The 17,894-nt window shown below is 40.2% G+C and overlaps 1 protein-coding gene across 4 annotated transcripts in view; it reads right to left on the reverse strand.

Annotated features, from left to right (window-relative positions):
• unc-5 overlaps positions 1 to 17,894 on the reverse strand; it is an 884,332-nt gene that overhangs the window by 29,002 nt on the left and 837,436 nt on the right. For 3 of the 4 annotated variants that reach the window (XM_068226747.1, XM_068226748.1, XM_067135154.2), the window contains 3 exons: positions 11,950 to 12,096; positions 2,703 to 3,065; positions 650 to 904 (listed from right to left, as the gene is read on the reverse strand). In XM_068226747.1, the coding sequence (XP_068082848.1) occupies positions 650 to 904; positions 2,703 to 3,065; positions 11,950 to 12,096 (765 nt within the window). The remainder of the gene's footprint in view (positions 1 to 649; positions 905 to 2,702; positions 3,066 to 11,949; positions 12,097 to 17,894) is intronic. The other variant, XM_068226745.1, reaches the window with a different exon arrangement.

Here is a 17,894-nt window from a genome sequence, read left to right on the forward strand (position 1 = left end):
TTAATTGTTGTCACCAATGTCACAATTTTTCTCTACTTCTATAATTTTACAGCTGTATTATTAGATATCACAATTATTAAAAGCCCCTGTTTTTAAAACCAGTTTTATTATGCCTTAATAAGGATACTTAAAAATTCATATCTTTGACACGAAGTCCATCATTTTCCTTTGTTGTTTTCTCTCTAATTCTTTGCTGAGGGTTGTGAATTAGCCTAAGGTAGGGTTTTAAGCTGCTATGATATGCGGCTACTCAATATTGTGATCATGACCATTAACATGCTATGTCATGCGAAAAATGTAGAGAATCTTTGTTCTTGTATAAGAAGACGACTTAAGTTCAGGTCCCTATTACAGAACAGTTCTTATGTGGGGTAATCCAAAATGCATAAGCATAATGTTTTGTATAACTTAGAGTAACAGAAAAATATTTGACATCTGGGCTTGAAGTAACATTCGAAATATCAACAAATTTGAGCAATAGAACTTCTAGTTATAGAAAATACGTAAGATTTGTCCAGAAAACGAAAATTCCTTGAATGTAGTAATAGCAACTCGTGAAGGTGGTCATGAATGTTTGTTTAAGAAGGAGCAAATAAGAAAAAAAACATGTAGCATGTAAACGGATTGTTCAGTTTTTTTAAATGCTTACCTGCTAGTTTGGGTCTGTGTCTATCCTCTCGTAAAACAGCTACAAATACTTCCTCCTTCTGATTCCTAGACAGTGCTCCTTCAGGAACACTAAGAGAGATTCCTGATTCTGGGAGACTAAGTCTGGCTCCAGCTGATGTAACAGTAGCAGAAGCAATACACTCTGGGTCAATGCCAGGTAATAATGATGCTGGGGGTGTTGTTGGTGTAGTAGACTGAACAGCAACATCGTACGTTGAATCTGGTTGTGATGCTGCTGTGAACGAAGACACAAACATTTTGATATTACAAGTATACATTCATTTAGGGAAAGTAATCTTCATGATACTTTCATTTCCCATACGTTTTGAATAGTTCAAACTGTTGAAATGAAATAAAGAAGTGTCAAATCAGGTCATATACTGTACAGACAATATGTGTAACTCTAGGCATCAAAACAGAAACCTCCCATAGTCTACTGAGTGCTAGGGAAACAAAGGCAGACAGTTGTTTTCTTAAAGGAGAACTAATAGGTTTTTACCTGGGCTCTCAGAGGCCCATGATTTGGACTCTAGCTTTTATAACCTACAAGCCACTGACCTATTGCGACTTATAGTTACATAAAATATTATCTAAAATTGTTAAATATGATCATTAAAATGAAATATTGCCAAACCATCCATCAAAAATCAATTAAAAACACAGTGTCAATTTATATTTTTGTTTCTTCTGTGTATTTCTCCTAGAATACCTGATAGTCTGTTTTCTCTAATTTCCATTATGTGTGACAGAAATCTTCAACATCTATAGGGCCTACCATTAACGATAATGAACTAGAGGCACTTGAATATCCATTTTGAAATAATACAGTACATGTTTCTGCTTTTCTCTACTTAAATACCATAGTTAGAAGTGTTACAGTTTCTCTGAATTTTAAATTGTATACCTGGTACGTAAAATGATTGCAGCTTCAAATTTCTGTAGGAAACATACTTTATGTATGTTGTTGGTTCTTTTAAAATTGTAAAAGACAATGAAGATAGACAGTATAGTTATTTAAGTTTAAACTGTGCAAAGCAAGACTCACTAATAGATAAAACACCATCATGTCTGCTATTCTGGGTCATTAATGCATTAAACTGGAAAACTGATCCTCCTTGTGTGTAAAAATAATAATTTTATTCTCTTATGCAGTGCAAAGTTTAATAATAATTGCTGGCTTTGCATTGCTAAAGCAACAGATTAATTCTTGAGGGAATAAAAATTTCTTTAATACCTGAGGGAATAATACATTACAATTGCACAGTGGGTCAAGTAACTGTTGTTATGATACCAAAACTCAGGCCTTGATCATTCACTTCATTTATACTGAAAATTAAAAATATGTAAATAAAATGTAAAATTGAATAAGAGAATAAAATATTGTAGATATCAAGGGATCAAATTGAGCTTTATCCTACTACTACGTATTATGCAACTGGGAGATCGAGTTTAAACACTTGTCCATCAGGGATAAAGTTCTGATTTGATCCCTTGATACATAAATAACTACTGTGTTATATTATGCTCTTGAAAAAAAAAAGAATGGAACAGATAAACAAGTGGAGTAATCAATGCAAGTTTCTGTGTATGAATACTGTCTGTTATCTTCAAGCACACTCCAGCTAAAAATATATAATTTCATAAAAAATTGATGCCCTTGAATTCTATAGCATGGTGCAGTAATAGTCCATTTTTTGAAATGAAAAAGATCACATCTCCATCAAACTCATTATATAACAGGAATTCAAATTTCATTTCCTTAATGCTAGAAGGGAAGAAATTATTCTTGAAGACATTGCTGTTAAAATATACCCTAGCAATGTATACCGTACTTTAGAAATCATTTGCATAACAGTAAATATTTTACCTTATAATGTGAATTCAAACTGCATCAAGAATGCTATGGAATTTGAATGAGGAGTTGTCACACCAACCATGCAGATTTACCAGGATAACAATGATGAAGTCCTTCAGGAGACTGTATGTCCAATGAGTCATGCAAAGTTAAGATTATTGAAAGATGTTGAACTCACCAGAAGAGCAGAAACTGCTGATGCTATGATTTGAGTCAGAGTGTAAAGGTTTGTCACTACAGGTCTCTATTGGTGGAGTAGCTGTGACTGGACAGCTGCTGCTATCCATGGAATGACTCGATGTGGATGGTGTCGTAGGTCCTCCTCCAGGTGGACTGTTTAGATGAGGAACATCGTAGTGATGTTCACTGCATGAACGCGACAGCCCACCATGCTTACTGTTGGGAGGCTCCGAGTATGGATATTCATAACACGAAGGTACAGACACACCAACCACTGTCTGAGTCAGGTCAGGTTGTTGTGATGGATGTTGAAGTGAGAGATTCTTCTTGTCATGCTCTGGGAAATATTCAGGTTGATACTCTGGAAAGCAGAAATAATAATAATAATAATAATAATAATAATAATAATAATAATAATAATAATAATAATAATAATAATAATAATAATAATAGCCTAATAATAATAATAATAATAATTTCTTTAACAGTCTTTGAGAAATGTAATTTAAATATTACCATTCTCTCTCCCTCTCTCTCACTCTCTCTATTCCCGTCCTTTTCATAATTACTTGGGATGGGCACCAACTCTGTCTATAGGGAAATATTCACTATTGCATGTTTCTGTAGTGATTGGTTGTGTAATGTGTTGTAAATGAAGATGTGCATCAAGATGAACATTGATACAAAGTCCCCAAACTAGAGGAATTAACTGAACACAGCTAAAATCCCTGGTCCAGCTCAGAATCAAGCCCAGTGCGCTCTGAACCAAAGACCTGTTTTTAATATCAGTACTTGTTAATTTCAAAGGTGAGATATCACTCAATACTTTTTGTAAGAATTCATTGAATACAATTCATACATGTTTCACTCACATTATTACAAAATTTCTTTGATCATTTTATAACATATCGTAACAACCATACTTTGATATTTAAAGACATCTATAAAGATTCAAGGTTAACATACAAATGGTTAAACATTTAAAACGTCTGTCTTGTCGACTGAATGGTCAGCGTATTGGCCTTCGGTTCAGAGGGTCCCGGGTTCGATTCCCGGCCGGGAGGGGGATTTTCATCTTCATTGGTTGATTCCATTGGCCCAGGGGCTGGGTGTTTGTGCTGTCCCCAACATCCCTGCGACTCACACACCGCACATAGCACTATTCTCCACCACAATAACACGCCGATGCCGCCCACCCTCATCGGAGGGTCTGCCTTACACGGGCTGCACTCGGATAGAAATAGCCACACGAAATTAAATATTAACATTTAATTATTATTTTTTTTACATTTAAAGACAATTGAACAGAGCAAACACAACATTAACCAACATCATGGGAAATAAATGAAGCAACAAAAAGGCATGTACAAAGCAACTGTGGACTTTTTGTTAATTCTCTATCCTAGTTATTAAAATTAGTACATAAAGTGTGAAGTTATAAATCAAAGATATCTATCATACTTGTTATAAGTCAGTCATTTACAGCTTACCATTATCGATGTAGAGTTAACAGCCCAGAGTTTGGTTGGATCCTCAAATAGTACTACCAAAGGTCATACCCAATGGCACCACTATAATGAGGAGTACTACTGTGGGCTAGTTGAGAAACGAGTTAGTTTACCACTGCATTCCTCACTGATTTAGAAAGTGCTATTGCATCTAGGCTGACACTATGAGTAGCACCTTTCACAGTATCCAGATACCTACACTAGCTGTGCTCTCAGCACCACCCATACCTCAGGAGCTTCTGAATTGTTACAGCAATGAATGAGTATGAGACTTCAGTGCAAGCTACATTTTGTTATGTCCTGGGCCAAGAGACAGACAAAAAATATTGTAAAAAAAAAAACTGTATCTAACAAGAAAAAGCTGAAAGCGGATTGTTGAGTATAGATTAATAAAAATGTTCAAAATTGTGAAAAATGAAAAAGTCTTAGTTTGGTAAAATTGTTATTCTGTTAAATGTATTAGTATATCAAACAAGTGCTTTTATTAAATTGAAGACAAAGAGGAAAAGAGATGTAAAGAATGCAAAATAAGTGTTGTTAATTGAATCAATGTTCATATCCAGTTCTGCAAATTCATGGAAGCAGGGTATTAAGGAGACAATTCACTGTCCTCATACATCGCGAGATAAATAATAATTAGCGGCATATGACTTGTCACACTGGGAAAAGGCAACATTTCCCCCGTCACGTTAGTGGATCCTAATTATCATAGCACAAACTGGAATGCACGCAATCAGTCTCTGCCCACTTCACATAATGATGTTGGGTCGTCTCATCCTGGTTAAATCATAAACTGACATAACTGCGGTTATGATATGATTCCGTCGTCCTCAAAACCATGATTATAACAAAAATGAAGTCGAAATATGGTACAGTATTTCTTTCTTGGGTTTTAAAAGTACGTTAATCCTAATTCAGAGTTCAGTAACCATTCAAATCTTCCCTATGATGCCCCTGTGTTAAAACAGAGTTCCAGATCAACTGTCAGGTAGAAGATGTTAAAACGATTGATCCTTGTTCTGTTGTTCCACTGGTCACCTGTCCCATCAAGCCACACGCAGGTAAGTCATTGGGTTCGTAGACAGGCCGCATTGTGTTTCTGCAATTCACTACAGTTGCAATAGCTTGTACGATGAGATGCTGTAATGACAGTCATGTCCCAACAAGTTACAGGTGCACGGATACAGTGCAGCCTAAGCAGAATTAATGTCTGTTTTCAAGGGTAGTTGAACGCGAACGGCGAAACGCGAGAATATCGCAGTTTGAACCACGGGCAAACGTCAAGTCTTCAGAGAGGAGATTTTTGTAAAAGTCCTTGTATTCTGTGCTCAGATACTTGCACATTTCTAGGGACATATAGGGTAGGAAGTTTCTGGCGGCAGAGTACCTACTAAAACACGTCCGTTGATGACGTGTTTAATACAGCATATTTTATCCATGGACGAAGAAGGTTATGGGACTCATGAGCACTCATTGCAGCTGAGTCATCACCGGACAATTTTAACTACATAACTTTCGTGATTTTTAGACCACAGTCTCGGTTTATGGATACTTCGACCTCAATTAAATCCTTAAAATCAGTTTGTTGGAGTTCAGTCAGTGAATGGTTTGTACAGAGATGCTTCCCCCATCACGTATTCCACTGTATAGGAACCATCACTTGAGAAACCATACAGCGCTCTTCCACCTTCTTGGTTTGGCGGCTGTTTGGCAGGGATATTCTTCCCACATCGACTTATATATGCCTTTCCCTGATTTCTCAGTGTTTTGTGCTTAATATCCTTCCCTTCACTTTACGTTTCCTTGATCTGTCCAGTCGGTTTACACTACTAGGACACAACACAGCATCTCCCGCGCTCGTCATGTTGTAGACTCCACAGTAGCCATACAGTGTTGTTACACCTGGCGCCAAACTTATAGGCTCGCAACAAGGTGGTTGTAAATAACTTCCTAGCTTGGTTCGGTGCGCACAGAATGCTCTATACATCAGATTTCGGACATAAACTCAACTTGACCAGAAATGTACTATACAGCGTTGTTCGGCGACGTGCCTCAATTATTGTTTGCACCTGAGCCACGCAACACGTGGGACCATTTTTTTAAATTGCAATTTACAACTTTTACATAAAACGAGTGAAAAGTCCTTCAAGTCACCTTAGTTAACTGCCTCTAATCTTTAGCTTTTTTTGTTTTTTTTGTTTTTTTACATTAGAAATAATTCCAGCTGTAAGGGCCTGCCTAGCCGAGGTCTTAAAGGCGTGCTCGGTTCACGTGGAAATACGTGGATTAGATTTCCCGCCAGGAAATGGAAAAAAATGGGAGACGCGGAGATTCACTCGGCCTACACAAAAAATGAGTACCAAGTTAATTCCTTGGGGCAAAGGCGGCCGGACATAGAGATAACCACTATCAAACTTGATGGCCATTTTTGAAGATGGAGATGCTTTGGCATGCATCCACCACCATCAACGGCATCAGTGCAAGATCATGTTATAAAATGTATTTTCTTCCGTCAGCATCAAACATTTATAACTTCATTCCATCTGTTCAATATCTCCTTCCAATTCACTTCCAAACAGTATCGTGTCTACCTCGGATAGAGCAATTTATTCCAGTAGGAAACGAACATCATCACACTTTGCCTTCTTTACCGGTTGAAACCTGCCCAATGTCTATTGTGCATCATATTCCTACTGTAAGGCTTGCAAGCTAACGCCTCTCTTCAAGACTGATCGGGTGCGATGAAGTAAGAACAGCATTGTATGACGAGCTTCAGGTGCACATCCTCGTGTAAATCACACATCCCGGATTGCAAGAAATAATTCTCAACAGGATTTGGTCATAGCCAGCTTTGAAATCAGGGATGTCGACAGCTGGATTTCCAGAAATGTCCCCACTATCGGTGAGTGGGAGTTTTACGTAAACAACATCGATGGGATACCTGTGTACAGAGAAGGTTCTTAAATCAGACACACCCATGTAGAAAGGGCTTGGAATTTATCTTTTGGCCTCTTCTCCTTTTCTTCCTCCTTATTTTCCTCTATATCATCAAAGATTCTATCAATAGACACGAAAAATACCCTGGGAATGCGAAGTACTTAGTACACATAAACTTTCTGAAAACGCACCTAAGAAAGATGCAGCCTGATTGTATTTCTCTAAAACGTCGACTTAAGAACTTTTGATTCTGGGTGCCTCAAATAAAAGATGGTAGTTAAAAAAATGTTACACGTAACAAGCACATGAACGAGCAAGAAGGCTAAACGTGTAAAGTAGTACCAGAATTATCCTATAGCTACTGTTTTCTTTTTCAGAACTACGGGCATGCTAGATGGTGATACCAAAATCGAGTCCTGATGAAAGAAAGAAAAAAAAAATATTAAGTTCATTGTTGTGTGGAAGAAAATTAACCCAGATGCAACCGTAAGTGGATTGGTACGCGCTCTGCCTTACGGGGTAAATATCCATGAACGTGCTTGTCCGCATCCGTTAGCCCATTAGAGTATTGGAAAAGCCGTGGAGAAAGGAAGAAAAACAACAATGGCTGAGGGTTTACTCGATCTAATACGGCTCCTATCTTCTTTTATGCTTCTTCCTCCTCTTTCCTTCTTCTTCTGTTTCAGGAAAAACAGAGGAGAAAGAAAGAACTAGAGCAGTTGCTGAGGGCTTACTGGATCGATTATGGCTTCTTATGTTCTTCTTTTCTCATCCTTTTCTTCTTCTGTATTAGGAAAAGTAGTGGTAAAAGAAAGTAAAACAACAGTTGCTGAGGACTTACTCGATCCTTCTTCCCTCCTTCTTCCATTTTAAGAAAAGCGAGGGGAAAAGAAAAGAATAATGGCCGAGGGTTTACTGAATCAAATATGACCTATTAGTTTTCCTTCTTAAGAAAAGCGATGAAGAAAGACAGAAAGAACAGTCGATGAGGGCTTACTCGGTCAAATAAGGCTCCTTGTTTTTCTTTTATTATTATTTCTTCTTTAGGTAAAGAAGTGTAGAAAGAAAGAATAAAGAAGAGTGGTTGAGTGTTAACTCGATAAAATATGGCTTCTCCTTTTTCTTTTATTCTTCTCATTATTACAATACCTTATTCGTTGCAGATAAGGCAATTTCAGACTTGTTCGTGGCATTTTGAAACAGTCTTGCTGAAGGCATTTTGAGTCCAGTCTTTGACACCAAAACTGCACACCAGAAAGTTGGCGGATGCCTATCAACGTCAGTGAACATAGCAGCTGGGTGCAAATGGGTTAAAAATATTTACAAGCATGAAATGTATTCTAGCACCTTGTAATTTTATTTTCTGTGACCACTTTTATAAATGGTTGAACAGGTTGTTTGCCTTCCCTGTTCAGGGAATACTATTGTGATAGGAGAATTCTGATTTCTAACACTATTTGTTATTTGATTGAGTTCGCTAATTTAGCTACTGCAAACCAATATGCAAATTATTTTAAAGACTGTATGGGCATTGTCTGAAGGAAATGATGGATAATAGAGTTTAATTAACTGCAGAGCGCGACGCGTCGAAGAACGCTGTCTACTCGAAGGCTTATCAGATTAGATTCTAACAAATGAGTGAAAGTGAGATTTAGTCACTTGATCAAGATAAATACCAAACTCATTCGTTTATTTTAATGATACTTTCATTATTCCCACTCTGTGCTCTAACAATAATTTAGTCTTGACTGTAATAACCTAATGCCCTTGCTGGCGAGACCCAGTATTTACAGGGCACTATGTTTTCCGGTATGGGATAGATGAAATTTGTTACTTTCATTGACTTGTTTCCTTGGTTTTGACAACTTGAAAGTGACAGGTATGAGTAATACGATTCATTATGCAGCCAGTCCCTGTTATGAACTGTGCGAAAATATCGCTCATAGGGTCGGTTAGTGCGCGCATTTTTGTTTGTTTGCTAGTGGCTTTACGTCGCACCGACACAGACAGGTCTTATGGCGACGATGGGATAGGAAAGGGCTAGGAGTGGGAAGGAAGCGTTCGTGGCCTTAATTAAGGTACAGCCCCAGCATTTGCCTGATGTGAAAATGGGAAACCACGGAAAACCAACTTCAGGGCTGTCGACAGTGGGATTCGAATCCACTATCTCCCGAATGCACCCTCACAGCTGCGCGCCCCTAACCGCACGGCCAACTCGCCCGGTACGCGCATTTCAGTTGACTTGATAGACTGATACGTAATAGCAACTACTGGCTCGGCGAGAAAAGCAATAGCAAACTACCTCACTCCTCACTTTCCTAGTATATCTTTCCAGTGACGCTTACGCCATCTATGGCAGCTGATGGCGGAGCTGTTGATGATCAAACCAGCCTTCAATTTCAACACTCAGCACACAGTGATAACCCAAGGGTGTAAAAAATATCTCTAAGAATGGGGTTCAAAAGAGTCGGGGCACAATGTTTGAGGTATTTTATCAAAATAGTGAGTTAATTAATCGACAGCCGCACGTAGCCTACAATCCCATTTTAGATTATATATATAAGTTTCTATTGCTATTTCTTGACGATGCAAATTTTTAAACAAACCAGAGCAAAATGTAGCTTTCTATGAGATCCCGGTTCAATTTATGGCTACTGTGGTATGGGAAGTATGGACAGAGCTGAATACATTTGGAGCATGAGTAGTTGGTCTGAATGTTACGAAAGGTGCTACTTATAGGACCAGTCGTGCTGCAATAGCGCTGTCTGGTACAGTGAGGAAAGCAATGGCAAACTACATCGCTCCTCATCACGTCACCATCGGTTATTTGCTGTTTCCCCATAATCACATACCATTAGTGGCCTCCGAACTGAAGACTTAATAGCCGTTGGTGTGTTATTGGAGTCCAATGTCATTATATAACATACATACATACATACATACATACCGATAACTTGTAATTTACAGTATCCGAGCAAGTGGCCGCGTGGTTTGTTTCACGTAGTTTTGAGCTTACATTCGGGAGATAGTGGGTTCGAACCCCACGTCAGCAGCCCTGAAGGTTTTCCGTGGTTTCCCATTTTCACACCAGACGAATGCTGGGGTTGTACCTTAATTAAGGCCATGGCCACTTCCTTTCCACTTCTAGCCCTTTCCTATCTCACCGTTGCCACAAGACCTAGCAAATTAAACATTTACAGTAGATATGTATGTGTATGTTCAGTCTTCAGCCCTAAGGCTGGTTGGACCCTCAACAGCTCCGCCATCAGCTGTCATAGATGGCCTAGGCATCACTGAAGAGGCGTACTAGGGAAATGAGGAGTGAGGTAGTTTCCCGTTGCTTTCCTCACCGAGCCAGAAGTTGCTATTACATATCAGTCTGCCAAGCCCACTGAAATGCATGCACCAACCGACCCTATGAGCAACATTTTCACACCATTCATAGCAGGGACTGGCTGCAGAAGGAATGGCATTACTAGCATCGCTCATACCTCAGTCACTTTCATATTGTCAAAGCCAAGTATAAGACAGAGACAGATCAATTAAAGTAACAAAATTACTCTAGCCCATACCAGAAGACATAGTGTACTGTATACACTAGGTCCTGCCAGCAAAGGCAATACAGTAGATAACGTTCTTTTATTAATATTCCCGTCTTCACTCTTGGCTTAATTCACAGTGGTTGATTCGCAGTTCTGAAAACTGGACTCCGTGTCAGTATCATCTCACCTTCTCTATCCAACTAACGTTTTTCTCAAAAAATAAATGTTGAAAGTGAGTGACAGTGTGCCTAATTATCAGGCTGAAGGGGTTTGGTATGTCGGGGGAAGGGAACACGTGCGAGAGCTTAGTGCTATGCTGAAATCTGACAGTTTGTTAGTTTAATGAGGCGCAAGGGGAGGAGGGGAGCTACCGCACCAAGTGACAGCTCAACACACTGGTACAGTCACAGGTCAGATATTAGGCATTTCGCATCAATTACAATTATCTCAAGGTATTTCTCACACCTTTCTACGCTCTGCATTTTTCCATAAAAACTCATCTGAATGGACAATCTTTAGATCTGAGCCCAATCCCTTCCCTTTGTTCCTATTTTGCCAACACACTGTCACTCGTCACTGCTTCTTATTTCTTCTGTTCATCACTATTCTCTTAATACTTTCTTCACATTTAATTAAAAAATGTAATGTATTTGGTGAACCAGTGATTAAACTAAATCTCTCGTATCGATTGTTTAGATTAAGAAATCAGATTGCTATGTGTGCTATCTAAATAAGATATCCGGGATCTGTGTAGGCATTTCCTGGAGCTACACTGGAGATTAGGAAGAGTTATTTTTAGGTGTTATAAGGAGCTGTCGTGAGAATGCTTAAGGCATTCTTCATTCATTTGCCAGAATCACCTCGTCACGTCGCCATGTTAATCGCGTAACGGCCTATTAAAGAACGCAAGTCTTCGGTTACATGACTGGAATACAGTACTCTAACTACTTCGACTTTTCTGAAAACCCCGAAGTAAGCGTGTCAACCAGATTTTCTCGTATGCTGTGTTAACGGGCAGAAGTGAATCCAATTGCAGCTGTACATGTGGTTGATCGTATCATTTAACCTGTAATTGGGCTGATGACCTTAGATGTTAGGCCCATTTAAACAACACGCATCATCAATCTGTAATTAAAGCTCCAGTTCTATTGAAACTCTTTAATACCATGTCTAAAAGGAGATTTCCTAAGATTTGTTATAAATGTGGTTAATTTTAGGAGGCAAGCAGTTCTGAAACGTAAAGGTATCTGGTATTTACCTGAAGCAGCCATGTTGTACATGCTATGGTCGCGTCCCTTGCGGCGAAGCAACCTTACAATGAACACAGCCACCATTGTGAAGACTGCAAACGCCACCGCTAGACCGATGTACAGTGCAACATCTGTTTCTAAATCGGCTCGTGTAGCTGAAAAAGGAAAAAAAAAACAATCAAGAGAAATATTTTTGGTTTATCAATGACAGAAATTTACGAATGTTATTGTATTTCGTTTACGAAATCTAAGTTATCAAAAACTACAATATTGTTATAGGCCTACTGTATTACTAATGCGCCTATTGCGGTTTTCATGACAGAATAACTCACTAAATATACATCACTGGAGAGCATTTTAATTTCTTTATTCATGAATCACACAAGTTTCATCATTTTCACATTTTATATTCCTGTTGTTTACTCTGTCTTTTTTCAAAGAACGTCGCGTTCCAAGACTTCTCATTACACCACTTTGTAACTCACGATTTCACGATAGCAAGGAATTTTATTGTCATTACACCACCACCTGCTGAAAAAGTTCCATTACTAATTAGATAGCGTATCCAAAATTTGTGATAGTGGAACTTGAATATTTTGCATTCCCTATCTTTTGGAGGACAAATACACTATGTGATCAAAAGTATCCGGACGCCTGGCTGAACATGACGTACAAGTTCGTGGTGCCCTCCATCGGTAATGCTGGATTTCAATATCGTCTTGGCCCCCTCTTAGCCTTGATGACAGCTTCTGCTATCGCAGACATACGTTCAATCAGGTGCTGGAAGGTTGCTTGGGGAATGGCAGCCCATTCTTCATGGAGTGCTGCACTGAGGAGAGGTAGCGATGTCGGTCGGTCAGGCCTGGCACGAAGTCGACGTTCCAAAACATCCCAAAGGTGTTCTATAGGATTCAGGTCGGGACTCTGTGCAGGCCAGTCCACAGACTGTGCATTATGAACAGGTGCTCGATCGTGTTGAAAGATGCAATCGCCATCCCCGAAGTGCTCTTCAAGGTGCTTAAAACATCAATGTAGGCCTGTGCTGTGATAGTGCCACGCAAATCAACAAGGGGTGCAAGTCCCCTCCATGAAAAGCACGACCACATCATAACACCACCGCCTCCGAATTTTACTGTTGGCACTACACACGCTGGCAGATGACGTTCACTGGGCATTCGCCATACCCACACCCTGCCATCGGATCGCCACACTGTGTACCGTGATTCGTCACTCCACATAACGTTTTTCCACTGTTCAATTGTCCAATGTTTACGCTCCTTACACCAAGCGAGGCGTCGTTTGGCACTGACCTGCGTGATGTGTGGCTTATGGGCAACCGCTCGACCATGAAATCCAAGTTCTCTCACCTCCCGCCGAACTGTCATAGTACTTGGAGTGGATCTTGTTGCAGTTTGGAATTCCTGTGTGATGGTCTGGATAGATGCCTGCCTATTACACTTGATGACCCTCTTCAACTGTCGGCGGTCTCTGTCAGTCAACAGACGAGGTCGGTCTGTACGCTTCCGTGCTGTACGTGTCCCTTCACGTTTCCACTTTACTATCACATCAGAAACAGTGGACCTAGGGATGTTTAGGAGTGTGGAAATCTCGCGTACAGACTTCTCACACAGGTGACACCCAATCACCTGACCACGTTCGAAGTCCATGAGTTCCGTGGAGCGCCCCATTCTGCTCTCTCACGATGTCTAATGACTACTGAGGTCGCTGATATGGAGTACCTGGCAGTAGGTGGCAATACAATGCACCTAAGATGAAAAACGCATGTTTTTGGGGTTGTCCAGATACTTTTGATCACATAGTGTATGTGGAAGAAGTTTCCTGCACTTCCCGAACTTTTAACTTATCATCACTTTGGCTTCATCATGTTCTTTCAACCATTGCCGGACGTAGCTATGCCTAGTCTAGACAGAACTGAGAAGGAATATGCTAAGTTCAAATACTTTTATGAAGAGGGTACAAGACTCAAACAAGTAGCTCGTTTTGTTTACGTCTATTCTAATCGCTAACAGTCGTAACAGAGGCCAAGGTGTCGGAATTTTGTCCTGTACGAGTCCTTTAACAACCCGCAAGCCAACGAGTCTACTGTCTTGGGAAGATCGGAATAACAACTACCACAGGGTGGCAATTAGATCAGCTGTACCTAGGTATAAATTCGGTTAATTACCGTAAATGCTACCTTTGCGTATGGGGGCACATATATCCGGGATGTCTCACATGGCTAGAATTATTTACTTCCAAGAAGACTTATGATTTCAGTTTATGAACTTATTAAAATTCCTTTTGTATCAATGGGATTCGAAGTTGATGAGATTTGTAGACTGCTCGTGGAGATAGTGAAGTGGAGACGGCGAGAGGGATTTATCGCTTCTTTTAGCGAAAACACAAGGTAAAGATAATTCACTTCACTTATTACTCATATAAAGTTCCATATCACCGTATCTGTATTAACTGTTTGTTCCATGGAAGTGTCTTTAGAGTAATTATGAAAAACGTTTAAATTGCACATATCTTTTTGTGACAGTTACCCCGTCATTAAATCGGAATTGAAATTACATAAAATTTACAAGATTTTAAATCTCTTCTTGAAGCAACCAACGACTTTGGCAAAATGATGTAAGCATCAAAATCATGCCGTATAACTAACGCATGGAGGTCTAAGAGAAGGCCTATAAGGCACACAAAGGTGGTCATAATTCATGGTCCAATTGGTGTATAATGCTTCAGCCGATCTATTATCACTGTAGCCTTTCTATTTGGTAACGATGGTCAATTTATTTTGTTTACATTCTACGGCACTACTGTTTCAAGCATGATCTCCAGTGATATAAGAAATACCGTGTACATAGCCTCAGCTATCGAACTGCAGACCTTCTGAACTCGTGCCATCTAGACAGCCTGCCTACCAATTTCGACGTTTATACTGTGCTGCTGTCTCCCCCCTGTGGGTGGGGGCGGTAGAATAACACCCACGGTATACCCTGCCTGTCGTAAGAGGCGACTAAAAGGGGCCCCAGGGGCTCTGATCTTTGGAGCGTGGGTTGGCGACCACGGGGCCCTTAGCTGAACCCTGGCATTGCTTCCACTTACTTGTGCCAGGCTCCTCACTTTCATCTATCCTATCCGACCTCCCTTGGTCAACTCTTGTTCTTTTCCGACCCCGACGCTATTAGGTTTGCGAGGGCTAGGGAGTCTTTCATTTTCACGCCCTTCGTGGCCCTTGTCTTTCTTTGACCGATATCTTCATTTTTCGAAGTGTCGGATCCCTTCTATTTTTCCCTCTGATTAGTGTTATATAGAGGATGGTTGCCTAGTTGTACTTCCTCTTAAAACAATAATCACCACCACCACCACCACCTGTGCTGCTGTCTAGCAACGAAAGCGGAATCCTACCTGTTGCTGAATTAATTTGATTTTTTTTTTTTGGGTGATATTGAGTGGGCCACCATGGATCTTTTAACACGCCAATATCAATAACAAGGAGTGTCCAGATTTTTGACAGTCCTTCAAAATTCAACTACCTCAGCCAGAACAGAAACAGCGAATTTGGTATCATGAGTCGGACTCTCTGTCAAGGCAGCTAAATGTCGAGTTACTTGGTTTATATCAAGATGGGAATTAACGACGAAGTGTTTCCCGTGGGTTCGTTTTATAATTTTGCGATGAGAGCACGTTCCAATATTCCGGAAAACATCACCTGTTTAGTAGAGATTTTTTTTGCTAGTTGTTTTACGTCGTACCCACACAGATAGGTCTTATGGCGACGATGGGACAGGAAAGGGCTAGGAGTGGGAAGGAAGCAGCCGTGGCCTTAATTAAGGTACAGCCCCAGCATGTGCCTAGTGTGAAAATGGGAAACCACGGAAAACCATCTTCAGGGCTGCCGACAGTGGGGTTCGAACCTACTATCTCCCGAATACTGGATACTGGCCGCACTTAAGCGACTGCAGCTATCGAGCTCGGTAGTAGAGATTTAAAAGAGGCGAGGCTGTATGGGTCTTGGTATGTGTTAAGGTCAACCTACCTACATACCAGGCCCAGGGTTACCAGACGTAGGCCTACTCTTTTAAGAGTGTGCCTACATGTACTCTTTTGGTGTGTGTGCTTTCGCACTCTCTCTTTTTCAGTACTCTTTTGAACTTTTTTTTCTTATCTAAGCATCCTAACTAACTAACCAATAAAATAAAATAAAACTAATATATATGGCAGAGGTAAGCCAATCACAATATAGCCAGCTAAGTCAGCGTAGTTAAAAACAGCGAGCCGTTTTTATACAGCTCATCTCATTGTCTACTGATTCTCACGTATTGGTAAGTCTACAGAAATAATGCAAGATAAGGAAAATATTAATATAACTTCGTTGCGAATTTCTGAATGCGAGTTTAAAGGAACGCTATACCTGCTTCAAATGCCAATGACCGAGCTCGATAGCTGCAGTCGCTTAAGTGTGGCCAGTATCCAGTAATCGGGAGATAGTGGGTTCGAGCCCCACTGTCGGAAGCCCTGAAGATGGTTTTCCGTGGTTTCCCATTTTCACACCAGGCAAATGCCGGGGCTGTACCTTAATTAAGGCCACGGCCGCTTCCTTCCACTTCCTAGACCTTTCCTATCCCATCGTCGCCATAAGACATATCTGTGTCGGTGTGACGTTAAGCAAAATAGCTTCAAATGCCAATGTGGAAAGAATTTTTGGTTCAATGAAAGTACAAAGAACATCAGGCTATCAGTAGGTTCAGTGAAAAAATAGGTGACTCAGCTCAGTTTCAAAGACCTAAATTGCATACAGTTTTATGAAAACTGTTCGAGGAAGATGTACCTTATAACATTAGAAGTTCTTCAAAGTGAAGTGAATGAATAATAGAAAATTTATAGTTAATATGATGACGGTAGGCCTGACCATTTAAATTAGAATTTGTTTTCCTATTCTTAATTATTATCATTAGAGTAAGTGTAAGGACTATACTGCTGAATTCACCCCCACCCTCAGTATATTAAATCTGGTCATGTTCCGACGATTCATCGAAAAACGCATTCCTTTCTAACTTCACTGATTTGGTAACCTTAGTCAGGCCATTTACTTTCTTTATTATTTCTCTCACTCGTTCCTCACGTATTGAATGGGACCAGATCGAACTTACACCTTCACTTCGCAGCTGGTATTAATTAACGGCAGCAGTCTGGTCGTATAGTGAGAAAGACAGGCAATAATACATAAAAATCTATTACTTGCAGCTTCAACTCTTTTTTCATCGACCTTATCTCCCTTCCGTCGACCTGATTGGATGTAACGACCGGAAATGTTCTGGATCCAAGGAACCAATCGGCGTTAATCACGCGACTTCTATCACGGAAACTGGCCATTACGTGGAATTGTAACGGCAATTAGCTTGGAGACCAGTCTTTCCAGTTGAGAGATTCGCCACATGAAGCGGAAACAGAGAGGAAGACGCTGGAAGAGGGCAAAGGTGACGAGAAGATAGTGGGTGGCAGGAAGGCAAATTATGATGAGTACCAAGGCCGTACGCAGGAATATTTTTCGGGGGCTACAAAAAATGAAAACTATAGGAGAAAATAAAAACCTTTTTTTACAATACAGCGGGTTGAGTGAAAGGTCATAGCTGTATAGAAGGTGCTATATCGTATGCGTGCAGTGCGAGAAAAAAAGTTCTGTTGTTTAAATATGATAACCAACATACGTTTTCACTATAACTATTAAAAATATTTACAGGTTTGATATATTTTTGAAAAATATTCCAGCTGTTCGATAACACGAAAATACTTCTATATGTTGATTAATACTTAGGTAAGGTAAGGGTTATTCTGCCCGAAGGCAGGTCCGAACCTCCGCAGAGGTGTTCCTGAGCCGGAGTTTACGTGTGGTAGGGTGGCCAGTTCCTTTCCGCTCCTCCATTCCCTTACCCCAACCAACAGCGCG

The sequence above is a fragment of the Anabrus simplex genome, chromosome 1 (assembly GCF_040414725.1).
Source record: "Anabrus simplex isolate iqAnaSimp1 chromosome 1, ASM4041472v1, whole genome shotgun sequence".
Classification (NCBI taxonomy): Eukaryota; Metazoa; Arthropoda; class Insecta; order Orthoptera; family Tettigoniidae; genus Anabrus; species Anabrus simplex.